Source organism: Uloborus diversus, chromosome 10 (genome assembly GCF_026930045.1).
Source record: "Uloborus diversus isolate 005 chromosome 10, Udiv.v.3.1, whole genome shotgun sequence".
NCBI classification, from domain to species: domain Eukaryota; kingdom Metazoa; phylum Arthropoda; class Arachnida; order Araneae; family Uloboridae; genus Uloborus; species Uloborus diversus.
In genome coordinates this window covers 49,845,395-49,857,823 of record NC_072740.1, presented here as the reverse complement: position 1 = coordinate 49,857,823, position 12,429 = coordinate 49,845,395, and the positions used below count along the sequence as shown (strand labels likewise).

At 32.7% G+C, this 12,429-nt stretch overlaps 1 protein-coding gene across 1 annotated transcript in view; it reads left to right on the top strand.

Moving 5' to 3' along the window:
- The first annotated feature begins 2,707 nt into the window (after positions 1 to 2,707).
- LOC129230997 (probable RNA methyltransferase Y17G7B.18) overlaps positions 2,708 to 12,429 on the top strand; it is a 49,211-nt gene continuing 39,489 nt past the window's right edge. Inside the window, exon 1 of the mRNA XM_054865241.1 lies at positions 2,708 to 3,970. Coding sequence (XP_054721216.1) covers positions 2,708 to 3,970 — 1,263 coding nt within the window. The remainder of the gene's footprint in view (positions 3,971 to 12,429) is intronic.

The following is a 12,429-nucleotide window of genomic DNA, read 5'->3' as shown; positions in this document are numbered from 1 at the left end:
GCTGAAAAATGTAAACAGTAAAGTCGATAACAAGCGTAAAATAGGAAATTCTTTGTTCTCTTGCAATATTTTAGTCTCCCACATAGTACTCAAACTACGGATTTTTTTCAAGTTTAAGATAAATTTTTCATTTTAAATTTATTATTGTTATTTATTATTTTTTATTATTCATTTGCAAATGTTGATTTGAAAATGTGTGCGCTAATAATTTTTAAACTTTAGATTTTATTTAAATGCATATGTAATTTTGTAAAAGATAAATCGAAAAAATCTTTTCGAAGAAAATTATAAAATTTTGGCCTCTTGCTGGACACCTAAATATTTTTTAATTTGGATAAACGTTTTTGTGGTGCATGTGGGGCTATATAGACAACGTTTTATCAACGAGAAATATCGAACTTATTTTTTTTCAATTCGGTCTACTACACATTGCTGGTTCACATTTTCAGGCCCAAATCAGCACGGGTTGCCGTTGTTCAAACTATATGATGTTTTTTTAACAATTACTTTGACCTAAAAGGAAAAATTTAAGAGGGCGTGCAACTTAAATCGACTTTCGTTTTTTTTCCCCGAAACACCCTAATATATACTACATATAACCCAATCACATTGAAAGGTTCGTAACCTATACTGCGTCAGTTTAAACTATGCAGTAATTGTGCGTTTTTTCTCAAATATATCACTGTCAAATTTTAAAATCTCGTAGCCTGCTCTGATCACCGGATCGACACAAAAAAACCTTTTAAGACAGCAGCCGAAGCCGGCAATCTCTGCGTAAAAAAGTGAATTGCATAAAAAGCGAACTGGTGACTAAAACGGTTTCATGGTACCTGAGATTTTGTGATTTTTGTCGGAATATGTGTATGTGTAAATTATTTCTTTTTTTCTAAGACATTATTAGACAACTTGTAAAAACGAAATTTTGCAAGGAAGTTTATCCTTGATAAATGCGAATCATTTCACGTTTTAAATATTTTACAACAAACTGTATCCGGCATTGTGACTCAGTAGTTACACGTTAACATCCTACGCCCAAGTTCACGGATTCAAACTCGGGCTTAATCGGTCAATTTTCAAGATTCAAAGAGTCGTCGATGTCGTATTTTATGGACGTCTATGTAGTGTGCTTATTTTCAAGGTCCCGTTAGGTGTGAAAATAGTAAACGATTCCCAGTTCCATTAGAACAAAGTATTTGACAACGACCATAAAAGTTTGAATTTAAGCATAATAACATAAAATACGGGTGGGTATGCACACATAAGCAGGGGCGGATTGAGTCCCGCAAGAAGGCGCCAACCTTGGCCTCCAAAGGGTGAAAAAAAGAAGAAGAAAAAGAAAAACGATGGTGCACAGGTTTACGAGTTTAAAGAAAAGAAAAGAAAGGAGCGCGAAAAAAAACAAGAAAGTTGCAAAAAAAAAAAAAAAAAAAATAATAATAAAATAATAAAGGTGATCAGGCTTGAGGGCGCATAGGCGGAAGGACGCATCGGCCTGCAGGTCGATGAGCCGGCGGGCCAGTCCCCCCTGCACGCATAAGTACATCTAATAAAAGGGGACATTCGCGGGCATTTAAAAATTGCAATATTGTAATTATGTCTCCAAATTTGTCGAGTCATCTGACAAAATCTGCTCTGTAAAGAAATTTTTTGTGAGGTCATAGTGACCTCCCATCGGGGCGCACCTGGATGCGTTTGAAGAACAAAAGCTCTTTATGCACTCAAATGCGGATTTGAAAGAAACTTTTTTGCTGAATGACGAGAAACTAAAAACATTTTCAAAAATTATTATAAATTAAAATTTCATAATTTGAAGGGGGGGGGGCAGAAAAGTCATTTGTGACGGGCCCCAACATTTCTGTGCACACGCCTGCCTCTAATTCTAGCCATGCGGACTCCCGCATGGTAAAACTTATAGTTTAGAGCTAAAAAGTGCCCAGTTCATCGAAATCGTCAGTTATTTTTTTCTTGAATACCGGCGACTCTTCGATCCATATTTACACTTCGCAAGGTGACTGCAACGCGTTTTTAAAAAAAGCTACTATCATCAACTTTTTTTAACTTCATATTTGTGTAGTGTTTTAAATTTTTAATTAAAGTTACCGGTTTGGCAACAGTGCACCCAAGCGACAGAACGCCACTCGCAGGGAGGCTTTTCTCACATCGCCAAAACGCCACCAGTCGCCAATCGCTATTCGCTAGTTGATTACGACATGCGTAGCTACTCAGGAAAGGATTACAGCGGAATTAACATTATTCGTGTTGCTTCGATTATTGTTATTAGTTGTATTGAACTTGAAAATTATCATAAGACTTCCTATTCGTATTTTCTGAATGCTAATTGTGTTAGAAGTGTGAATGCAAGTTTTCCAACGGCTGAAGAACATTTGATCCCCGATGAGGTACCATCGGTAGCCATTGTTACAACATAGTCTCGAACTCAAACTGCATACTCTCTCGCCATTGCAAGTAAATAAACGCACGTGCCAATTTTGAACGTCTTTATGTTATTCCTGGATTTAAATATTGACGTAAGAACCTTTATGTGTATTTACTTGTTTCAAAATAATTCTGTATTTAAAATTCGAGCAATACTATCTTTTTTTGGGTGATAATCCTACTTTATTTGACATAATTAGTAGTTAAAAATAATTTAAATTTTAATTTAATTTTTTACATCACTGTTTGTGAAGGTAAATAAATCCTCATTATGGCTGCTAGTCCTTCGCTTCAAAGATGTTCGTCTATGTCTCATATTTCTAGGGATAATAGTTTTAAATGCGATCCAGGTAGTCCGGTGCATGGCGAGAACATCGAACCGGAAAATGAAATTAAACGGTCTCATGCTAAATTCCGCTTGAATCGAAGCCAATCTGTATTACATAAGCAGTTTCAAAAACAAATATTATTGCATTCATCTTCTAAAGCATTTAATAGAAGGCGATTCACGTTTTCCAGCCATTCAGAATATAAAGTATTGTGTAAAAAACGTAGGCGGTATACGAGTATAGCTTTACCAACAAAATTTTTGCTTGGAGGAAACATTAAAGATCCTCTAAATTTAGGTAGTCTGGAAGATGAGAAAATCAATCAACAACTGAACGCATTCAGCCCAGCATCCTCTCCTTTACCTGTTTCTCAGCATCGTACTCAAGTTAAACTTCTTATTCCGCCAAACATCTATGATCCTCTAAACTTAAATACTGGTGAAGAAATAGAATTCAATTTGTTGTCATCTAAACATAGAAAGCGCCGGCGGCATCGGAAAAATAGGAGAGAAGAGGGAGAAAATTCAGTTGAAGTGCATCAAACATCAGCAAAAGGATCAGATAGTGATGTGATGCCAATTTCAAAAAGTCCTACCCTTTCATTGTCACTTGAAGATTGTGCACCAAAGGAACTCAAGTTAGATTGCAGCATCTCATTAAATAGCTCTGATGAGCGCGCGCTTTCTGACAAAATAGTTTCTCCTGTTGTTCCCCAGGGCTCGTTGAAATTTCACAAACCAGCTGTTAAACCAATAACAAAACGACGAAGAACGAAAAGTAGGCTTTTACAGAAAGTGGAGACTAAGAAATATAGAGCAAATGCTGAAAAATTTTGTTATGGTAACCATGTTACTAATCATGCTAATTGGAACTTTGGAAATGATACTGATGAAGATCCGAGATTGAGATTTTTTAGTAAAGATTTGTTTTATCGTAAAGATGTCTTAGATATTGGATGTAATACAGGCATCCTCACTTTACACATTGCCAAGCAATGGTATCCTAGGAAAATAATCGGCATTGATATTGATAAAAAATTGATTAACATAGCTCAGAGAAAAGTTCGAAGCTATTCCAATAGGGATTTAGATAAAGGTATTAATTTCCCACAGTCGATGGCTGCCATGTATGGTACTTTGTCGAAGTTTAATATAAGTAATTTGGATTCATCATCTGAGTTCCCTAATAATGTTACTTTTTTTGAGGTAAGTGTTAATTTTAATATTTTAGTGAAGTTTTCTTTTTTCACGTTGTTGCTTGTAGTATCTTTTGAATTGTATAGTAGTCATCTTATTGTAAATGTTTAAAACAAGAGTTCTCTTTATGGTTTTGAGGATCCCTTGAAATCGATCATTTGCTATGATGTATTGTATGTCCCTCATTTGAAGTGTAATTTACACTTCCAATGAGGATGTACAATGTTTTTTTCTCTTAGAAATATTTTAAGCCAACATAATTTTTAAAACTTAGTTTCACTAAGTACCGTAACCAGGAGTGCCCACCTGGGGGGGAGGGGGGTCATGGCACAGACTGCGCCATTGAAATTTTTAGGGGGTTGTTTAAAGCAGGATTGGCTTTCTACCGGTGCCATGCCAGTGGCAGAAACTGGTTATAAGCGGTAAAAACCGGCAGAAACTGGCAATAACTTAAAAGTGTCTTTAACGACGTTAACTTTACTTAACTTTTAAAGTAATTACTGAATGATATTCGTTTAAATTAACTGAGATATCAAACTTCATTTCATCATTGTAAAAAATAAAATCCTATGCTAATTCCCTTGATTTAATTTAGAAAGGGAACTTTTCAACTGCAGATGCTTGTAATATTTGCGTTAATCTAGCAAAGGACAAATCATATGGGTTCTTAGCAAGAGGAGTGACATATAGAACTAAACAGGCATTACTGATACTAGTGATTTGCTCGCTTTATATGCTTCACCTAAATTGCGTGTGATTGAAATTATCATGTGCTTCAAGAAGAAAGTCAAAATTTTACTTGCCAATATTAACCTAGATTTTGTGTGTACCTAATGTCACGGCTTTGCAAAACAAATTTCTCGAAACTTATTTTTCCAGTCAAATTTTTACCACTTTTCCAGTTATTAGATGTTGGACCAGTTTGAAAAAATGTACAATAGATGAAAGTTTCAGGAACATTGTTCCTTGATGCATTGCGTGCTAGCTCTTCTGTTGCAAGAATATTCTAAAGTTCCTCATTTGTGCGCATTAAATTGAGAAAACTGTTTGGATTTTTGAAACCACCTTTTCTAAGAGGCAACTGCAGGGTCCAAATGTAACAATTGATTGTGCTTTACTTAACAATTAATTATTTTTTCCATGTATTTTCTACTGTGTGTCAATAATTAATTTTTTGTCATTTTGTGAGTTTTTGCCAGTTTCTGGCCAAAAGTGGCAGAAATTGGTTTTTGCCATGCCGGTTTTGACCGGTTTCTACCAGTGGTTTTAACCACCTTGGCAGAAACTTGCCAACCTTAGCCTTGCTTGCCCCCTATTTTTCTCTTTTTTAAGGGGGGTTTTTCGCAATTTTTAGGGAGGGTGCGCCTATGCTTGAAGGGGGGGGGGCACCCCTGCCATAATAAATATTGGAAAAAATTATACAGGGCATTTCATACTGTTAAGCTGTTATGGACTCGTCAGTTTATAAGGATGTTCTAGCCAGACCTGTCATTTGGACGATCAGTGGGACCCCACCCTTGCCCCACCTCCCTGCCAGATTTTAGAAACATACTGAAACTAGACATTTTTGTACACATTTTTTCGTAATAAAATTTATGGAACTCAAACCTTTGTTCCCCCCACTGTGGTAAGTTTTGGAATGGCAGGCTTGGTTTCAACCTTCTACTTGTGATTGGTGCAAATATTAAATTCAAACTTTTTGTAAATTTATAGTCCTATGTGTTCTTATGTTATAACATTTAAAAAAGTTGAAATATGTTTTGAATTTCTAAAATATACAAATATATGTTGCATGTTAATGGCTCCTGTAAAAATTTTTGGTCTAACTAGTTTAAAATTTTCTGTGAAAGTAGCAACTATTATTACCTAATGGAATTTCTATGCTGTATCTCAGTTTATATTGCATTGACACACAAATATAGTTATTAAAAAGTCATAAATATTTTATAGAACTTATTTACTAAAGAGAGAACTGCCCATTTATGCACATGTTGTGGACTCGACATATTTGCCACATTCAAGTATTGTTTGAATTATTGATAAATAAAAAGTAAACAATAATGATACCACTTTATTGTTCAATAGTTTCATTGATTTTGATGAACAGAATCAACTCTAATGGCTGTTTTTTCATCTTATGCAAAAGGAAAAAAATTCATTGGAGGTGCTCCTCCTTGCAGTGGCGGATCCATTTTGTAAATTGAAACTTTTCCGAGAGAAGCCCATCAAACTCTGCCCCCTCCCCCAACACATCAGAAAAAATTGCCTATGACTGTATTTTTAAGACTTTAATTCCAAAAATTTTCCATGGGAGAGTCCCTGAACCTTTTCTCCAATGTCATCGAAGATTGTCAAAAGTTAAGCAATTTTAGAGCTTCAATCTAGAAAAAATCGCCGGAATACACATTCCCCCCCTTCCCCGAAAATGTAGTTAAAGAGGTCCTTCAATTTCGTTTTTAAAATTTCAATTTCGAAAAAAATCCGGTTGAGAGCCCCTGATCCCAAGCCTAAGATCAATGAAGGTCTAATAACATAGCATTTTTGATAGCTCCTTCACAAATCCTGACCCTTATTGAACAGCTCAATGTCGAATATTAAACAGCTCTGTCAAGAAACAAATCCATAATGATCTTCAAATTTTATTTGCAAATGCAATTTTTGTATTTCTTTATGCTCGGTACGAAAACTGGTAAAGAGAGAAGGCATCTTGATACTGCAACCTTTCTTTTATAAGAAAAAAAGTACAATTGAGGATGATCTAAATGGATACCGGAAATACTTCACGAAATCTCAAACGAACCAAAAGTTGAAGGTAGTTTAATTGGGATAATGAATCCAAAATATTAGTAGAAATTCTACCTTTTTTTTCTTCTTCAATTTTTTATTCTCGGTACTGAAACACTTTGTAACTTTCACAAGTTTGACTTACCGAAGTTTCACAGCAAATCAAAAAGGAACTAATACAATATGCTCTTAAAACTTCAATATACATCACGGAACAGTATCAATCTCGCATTGTCCACTAGCACCTGTAGTGTAGTATATCGGAATGCATTCTCCACCCCTTGGCTTTTCATAGCAAAATTCAATCAAGTAACACAGACCCCAAAGCAGAATACTTTACAATGTTCTGCAAGTACTTCAAGCAGGGTTGGCAAAAACCGGTTTTTTTTAAAAAAGAGCCTATAGACCCACGGTTTTTTGGGTTTTTTTAAATAAAACCCAACTAAAGCTGGGTTTTTTAAAAGAAATGTGGCTTTTTTTTGTTTTTTTTTAGGGAAAATGTAGGGTACTTGTAGCATATTATAGCGTAAGTATATGGACAAAGCACAAAAATTGTCTTGGGGTAAAAAAAGCTGGAAAATTCAGAGTTTTCTGAAGAAAGGTATAAAAGACGACGAAACCCAAGAATGGTGAAGTTTCATTTTTTTATAGTTTCCATGATTACCAACAGTTAAGGTAAAATTACTTCTCCAGTGATAAAATCTTTTGTTCGTTTTTAATAACATTTTTTTTTTTGCATTTTACTTTATTGTATTTCATTTTGTTATGCAAAACTACTGTAGAACCTCAAGTAGTTTAAGTCCCTTTTTACTGAATTCCAGCTTAACACATTTCTTTGAATTTTATGCTGCCTGTTTTTTTATTTCTGTGTACAAATGAAAATGTACATCCTATTCTGTTTTCTTTCCGACCGTTTGTAAAACCTGTTAATTTCTAAAAAAATATACCTTGCTTATCTGAGATTCGTGACGTGTTGGTTTGCAGAAAATAATTCGCATGAAAGCCTTTTAGCTAGAGTAGTTTCCTCTGTACAATCTACAAATATTGAGAAAATGAGACGTGACAGGACTTAGTCAAGATTATTTGAGTTATTTATTGAGACCAGTTAAAGAAAAAAGTTAAATATATTTATTTAAAATCTTTGAAGTATTTTTTTATGCCGTTAAGAGTTAAGAAATACTATTAAAGTTCAAAATTCATTTTTTATATCCATTGTCTGTGGTGAAGAACAAATAAAAAAAAAGTTTGAATTGTGAAAGTATGTTTAAATTAAATATTTTTTTCAAAGACTTCTCAGAAAATTTAAAAAAACCCAAAAGTGGGCTAAAGAATGGGTTTTTAAATGTTTTTTTCAAAAAAAACCATTGGGTCCAAGACGGCCAACCCTGACTTCAAGCATTTATCTCAAAAAAGCATGACATTTTCCACAAATTGGGTGCAAAAAGCAAAATCGATTCATATAGGAGTTTTTTGTTTCATGGACTGTTGCTATTTATTTCTGTGTAAATGAGATATTTCCATAAACATCACAGTTTTCAACCAAATGACTAATTAAAGAGCACTAAATTTGGAAAATTAGTTAATCATGAAAACTATAAAATCAAAAAAACTTTAACAACGTGTCAAACCTAAACCGATTGAGATTCTCCAAAAATAGTTTATATGCTTTGGAAAATGCATAGAAAGAGCAAAGATAAAATTTTTTATGAAAATCCGAACCTAGGTGTCAAACCACATTTTTTTGATTAATATTACATGGCATGAAGGAGTAATTAAAATAATTTTACATCTGTTCTGCTACGTACTTCGCAAATTTAGTAGTATTCTGCTTTCGGGAACACAGACAAACTGAAAAATCTACAGAATAAAGGTTTACAAAATTTATTAACATTTAATGTCCATGAGCTAAAGGTCAAGAGTCTGAATTTCGGAAGTGCACATTGGCCACTAGATCCAAAAAACTTAGTAGTTTGCGAAGTTTTAAAGTACAAAATTACGGTTTGTTTTTAATGAGTTTCATAAAAAAAAGAAAAAAAAACTTTAAATAATTCTCTTTTAGAATTTACAATGCATAGGGGGGGGGGGATAAAATGGGTACCCGGGGTAAAATGGGTATAGTTACATTTTTCTTGATTTTATTCTACTGGACAACATTTTTCGAAAATAAAAAAAATATGATGAAAATGTTTACATATCAGGCAACATTTTGACTTGAGGGAAAAAAAATCTAGCAACTCATTTACCAGGCTTAGCAACAGTTTTATTTTTCAGAACACAAAACAATGCATTTATAGTGAGTGATAAACTTCTTTCTAGAAAAATTTACATGAAGAGTTTCTGAAGTTTTTTTATTTGGATTTGATAGAAAAAGAATTTTTCTAACAGAAAACTCAATAAGTAAATTTTAATATTTTCAAAAATTTTATAGTATACTTTTAGTTGCACGACGTAAAATGGGGGTATAGCCAACATTTTTGAGTTAAAGGCATTGAATGCATGAAGATTAAAAAACTTAAATTATCTTTGCAAGACAAATGTTAGATATTATTCATCTTTTAAACTAAAAGTATGTTTTTAAAAAGTTTTATAAATAATTACTCTGCATTTATTTGTTTAATTTTAATTACTATAACTTATGCCCATTAGTACTTAAAGGTATTATATTTTTCGATTATTATTGATATTGTTCATGATTACTGTAGGTTAGTAATTTACTGTGAGTTTATTATGTATATGGTTCATTGCTACACATTATAAAACATAGTAAGTATTGATAGCTAATATGCTGTCTTTTTAATTTCCTTTAAAACCACCAACCCCATGCCCAGAACATAGTTTAAGTGCAACCTCACATACAATCACAACAGAATCCTTATGCCTCATAGCAAAGTTGTACTGAATAACTAAATCGTCCTGCTATACCTCTTGGTTCGCAGCCATTTTTTAGCACTGGTAAGGAAATGAAAAATTTACAAAAAAAAAAAAGGTAAGAGTCCAAACAAAGGTGGGAGAAGTTTTAATTCCAGAGCAGGTGGCTTCAAGGTTGTACACGAACAGGCAAGAGACAAACAAAAGCAGAAAAAATAAATAAATACACATAAAATAAATAAATTAAAAAAAACATTAACAATAATTGATAAAATAACTAATGAAGTAGAAGTGAAAACTAGTGGTTCTCCTAGTAATTAATTGCAGCAATTGGCAACAGGGCTGTTGTTAAATTTGTAGAATTCATAGGTTTAATCACTGAAATCTCAGCTGATCTGGATATACTGAGAAGTTGGCTACAAAATCATCTGCCAGAGTAGTCTATGTGCTCCCCAAGAAAGATGACATTGACAGGGATCAAAGTCGTCCTATATTTCCTATAAATCCTATATTTTTCAAAAAAGGTCAAAAACTATCCTATATTTCCAAAAAAAAAAAAAAAAACCCCTATATTTTTGGTACCCCAGAGGAACTCTACACCTTAAGCATAACAAGTTATGTGACTTTTCATTGAAAGTTATGCCATGCTTCATGAAAAAACAAGCTCTTAAAGGAAAACTAGTGAAAATTTACTAAGAGGAAAAATATAAAAGGGTGTGTAAGTTGAGAAAACATTTTTTTTTTGTGGATACACCCTAATGTACATTAATGACGAAGATATTCCTAAGAATGTAGCAGATAACCCCGTCAATAAGTATTGGAATTTTATCTTTAACTTGAAGGATGAAAAGCTGCACTAACCTAATTTGACCAAACTTGTTAAGGCTGTCCCGAATTTCTCTTATGGCCAAAAGGAGAGAGGCTTAATAAAAGAATTGTGGCTAGTGACGAACCAAACATGAGTTCAGACACAATTGTTGCTCTCATAGTGATAAAAAACTTGGTAAAACACTGGAAAAGGTTGATGTAAATTTTAAAATATTACACAGTTGTGCAAAGCAGCACACTTGAAATATAAGGAACAGAAAGAAAAAAAAAAACTCTGGAAGAAATAAGAAGGAAAAAAGGGGAATACGAAATTAAACATTAAGACTCAAATGTAAATTCATAATTGACATCGAAGCTGGGCAAACCGTAATAGACGCTGTTAATAAAAAAAAATTAAAAGCTGCTTTAAAAAAGTCACGCAGTTCTATGTAATTTGTTGCTAAACCATTTTGATTTTTTATTGAAATAAATTGTTATTTTCCATAATAGTATCATTGTTTTTATTTATTTTTTATGTGTGAGAAATTTAAATTTTCATATTCGGACAGTTAAGAATCAGTATGGCAACAATTTTTATATACATACTTTTTTATCAGTGGTACTAAAAGGTAACTTTTTTTATGAAGTGTATGCGAAATTTAATCATTTTTTTGGCGTCCTATAAATCCTATATTTTTTAAAAATATGTCCTATATTTTTTTTCCAAAAAATGTCCTATATTTTGTCAGTTGATCACTTTGATCCCTGCATTGGTGTTGTGTAGGCATCACAAAGTTGTAAAAATACTACCTCAGCCAAACTGCAAGTCTTTAACAATGCGCCTTTTGTTCATAAATTTGGTTCTGTAAACATTTTTTGTGGTTGTTTTGGATTGAAGTTTTTATCCTCCAATGCAATTATACTCAGTTAAAAAAAAATTCATTAGTTACAGTGTAGTTCAACTTTAAACAGCATATACCCATTTTACCCCGAAGCACGGGGTAAAATGGGTATACACAGGGGTAAAATAGGTATGCCCCTTTACCCTAAATTTAAAGCAAAAAGTTAACACAGACTATGTCCAAATTAGAACTAAGATACACAATGTATAGAATATTGAACAAAAACAATTATATTTCATGATATTTCTGCTATGGGTCACTGAAATTAAAAATGCTGTTTTTTATACCCATTTTACCCCAGGTGACTCGATTTTTTTTACATAAACATGCATTTTTATAGTTTAAATAGATTTGTTTTGCAAGTTTTTTTTTTTTTTTTTTTTTTTCAAAAATAAAGAAGCAAATAAATGAAAAATTGGTGAGAAATTGCAATTTAGATAAATAGTTTTTTTAGTTTTTAGTATTACCTCCAAAGCAATGAGGATAGAATAAAATTTTGCAGATAAAATTTCACTTTTCAAGAAAGCTATTAAAAAAAAGAATTTTGGTGCATTTTGGTCTATGTTATTTTCAAAAGTTTCCATTGTGAATGACCAAATATGTGGCCCTACGCTAAAAAATGCATTTTATAATTAATTGCATAAAAGTAACTGCATATTCTCAAGAAACTAAAATTTGGATGAAATAGTAGGTTTTTATCACATTAGCATCTAGTTAGCGGTAAGTAACTAAAAATTGTCCAAAAAAGAAGAGGCATATTTTGCGTTTTCAATAGTTTGCAATGCAATGCGTATTAAATTCCTATTTTGGACACTTAGGCAAGTTAGTCTTGTCTACTTCCATCTCTTGTATGACCAAATATGGGAACTACACAAAAAATTAAGGTTTTTGAATTTGTCGCGTAAAAACAATTAAAAAGTTTTAAATGTTCATACAATTTAATTTAAATGTACTTTTTTGCACATTAAGGTCCAAAGCAATGATGATAGGGTAAAATTTTTGAAATAAATTCTTAATATAATTATGCTTTGTTTATGGAAACTAAGGCACTAATATAATTATGCTTTGTTTATGGAAACTAAGGCACTTAAGAATCTTGTCCACTTC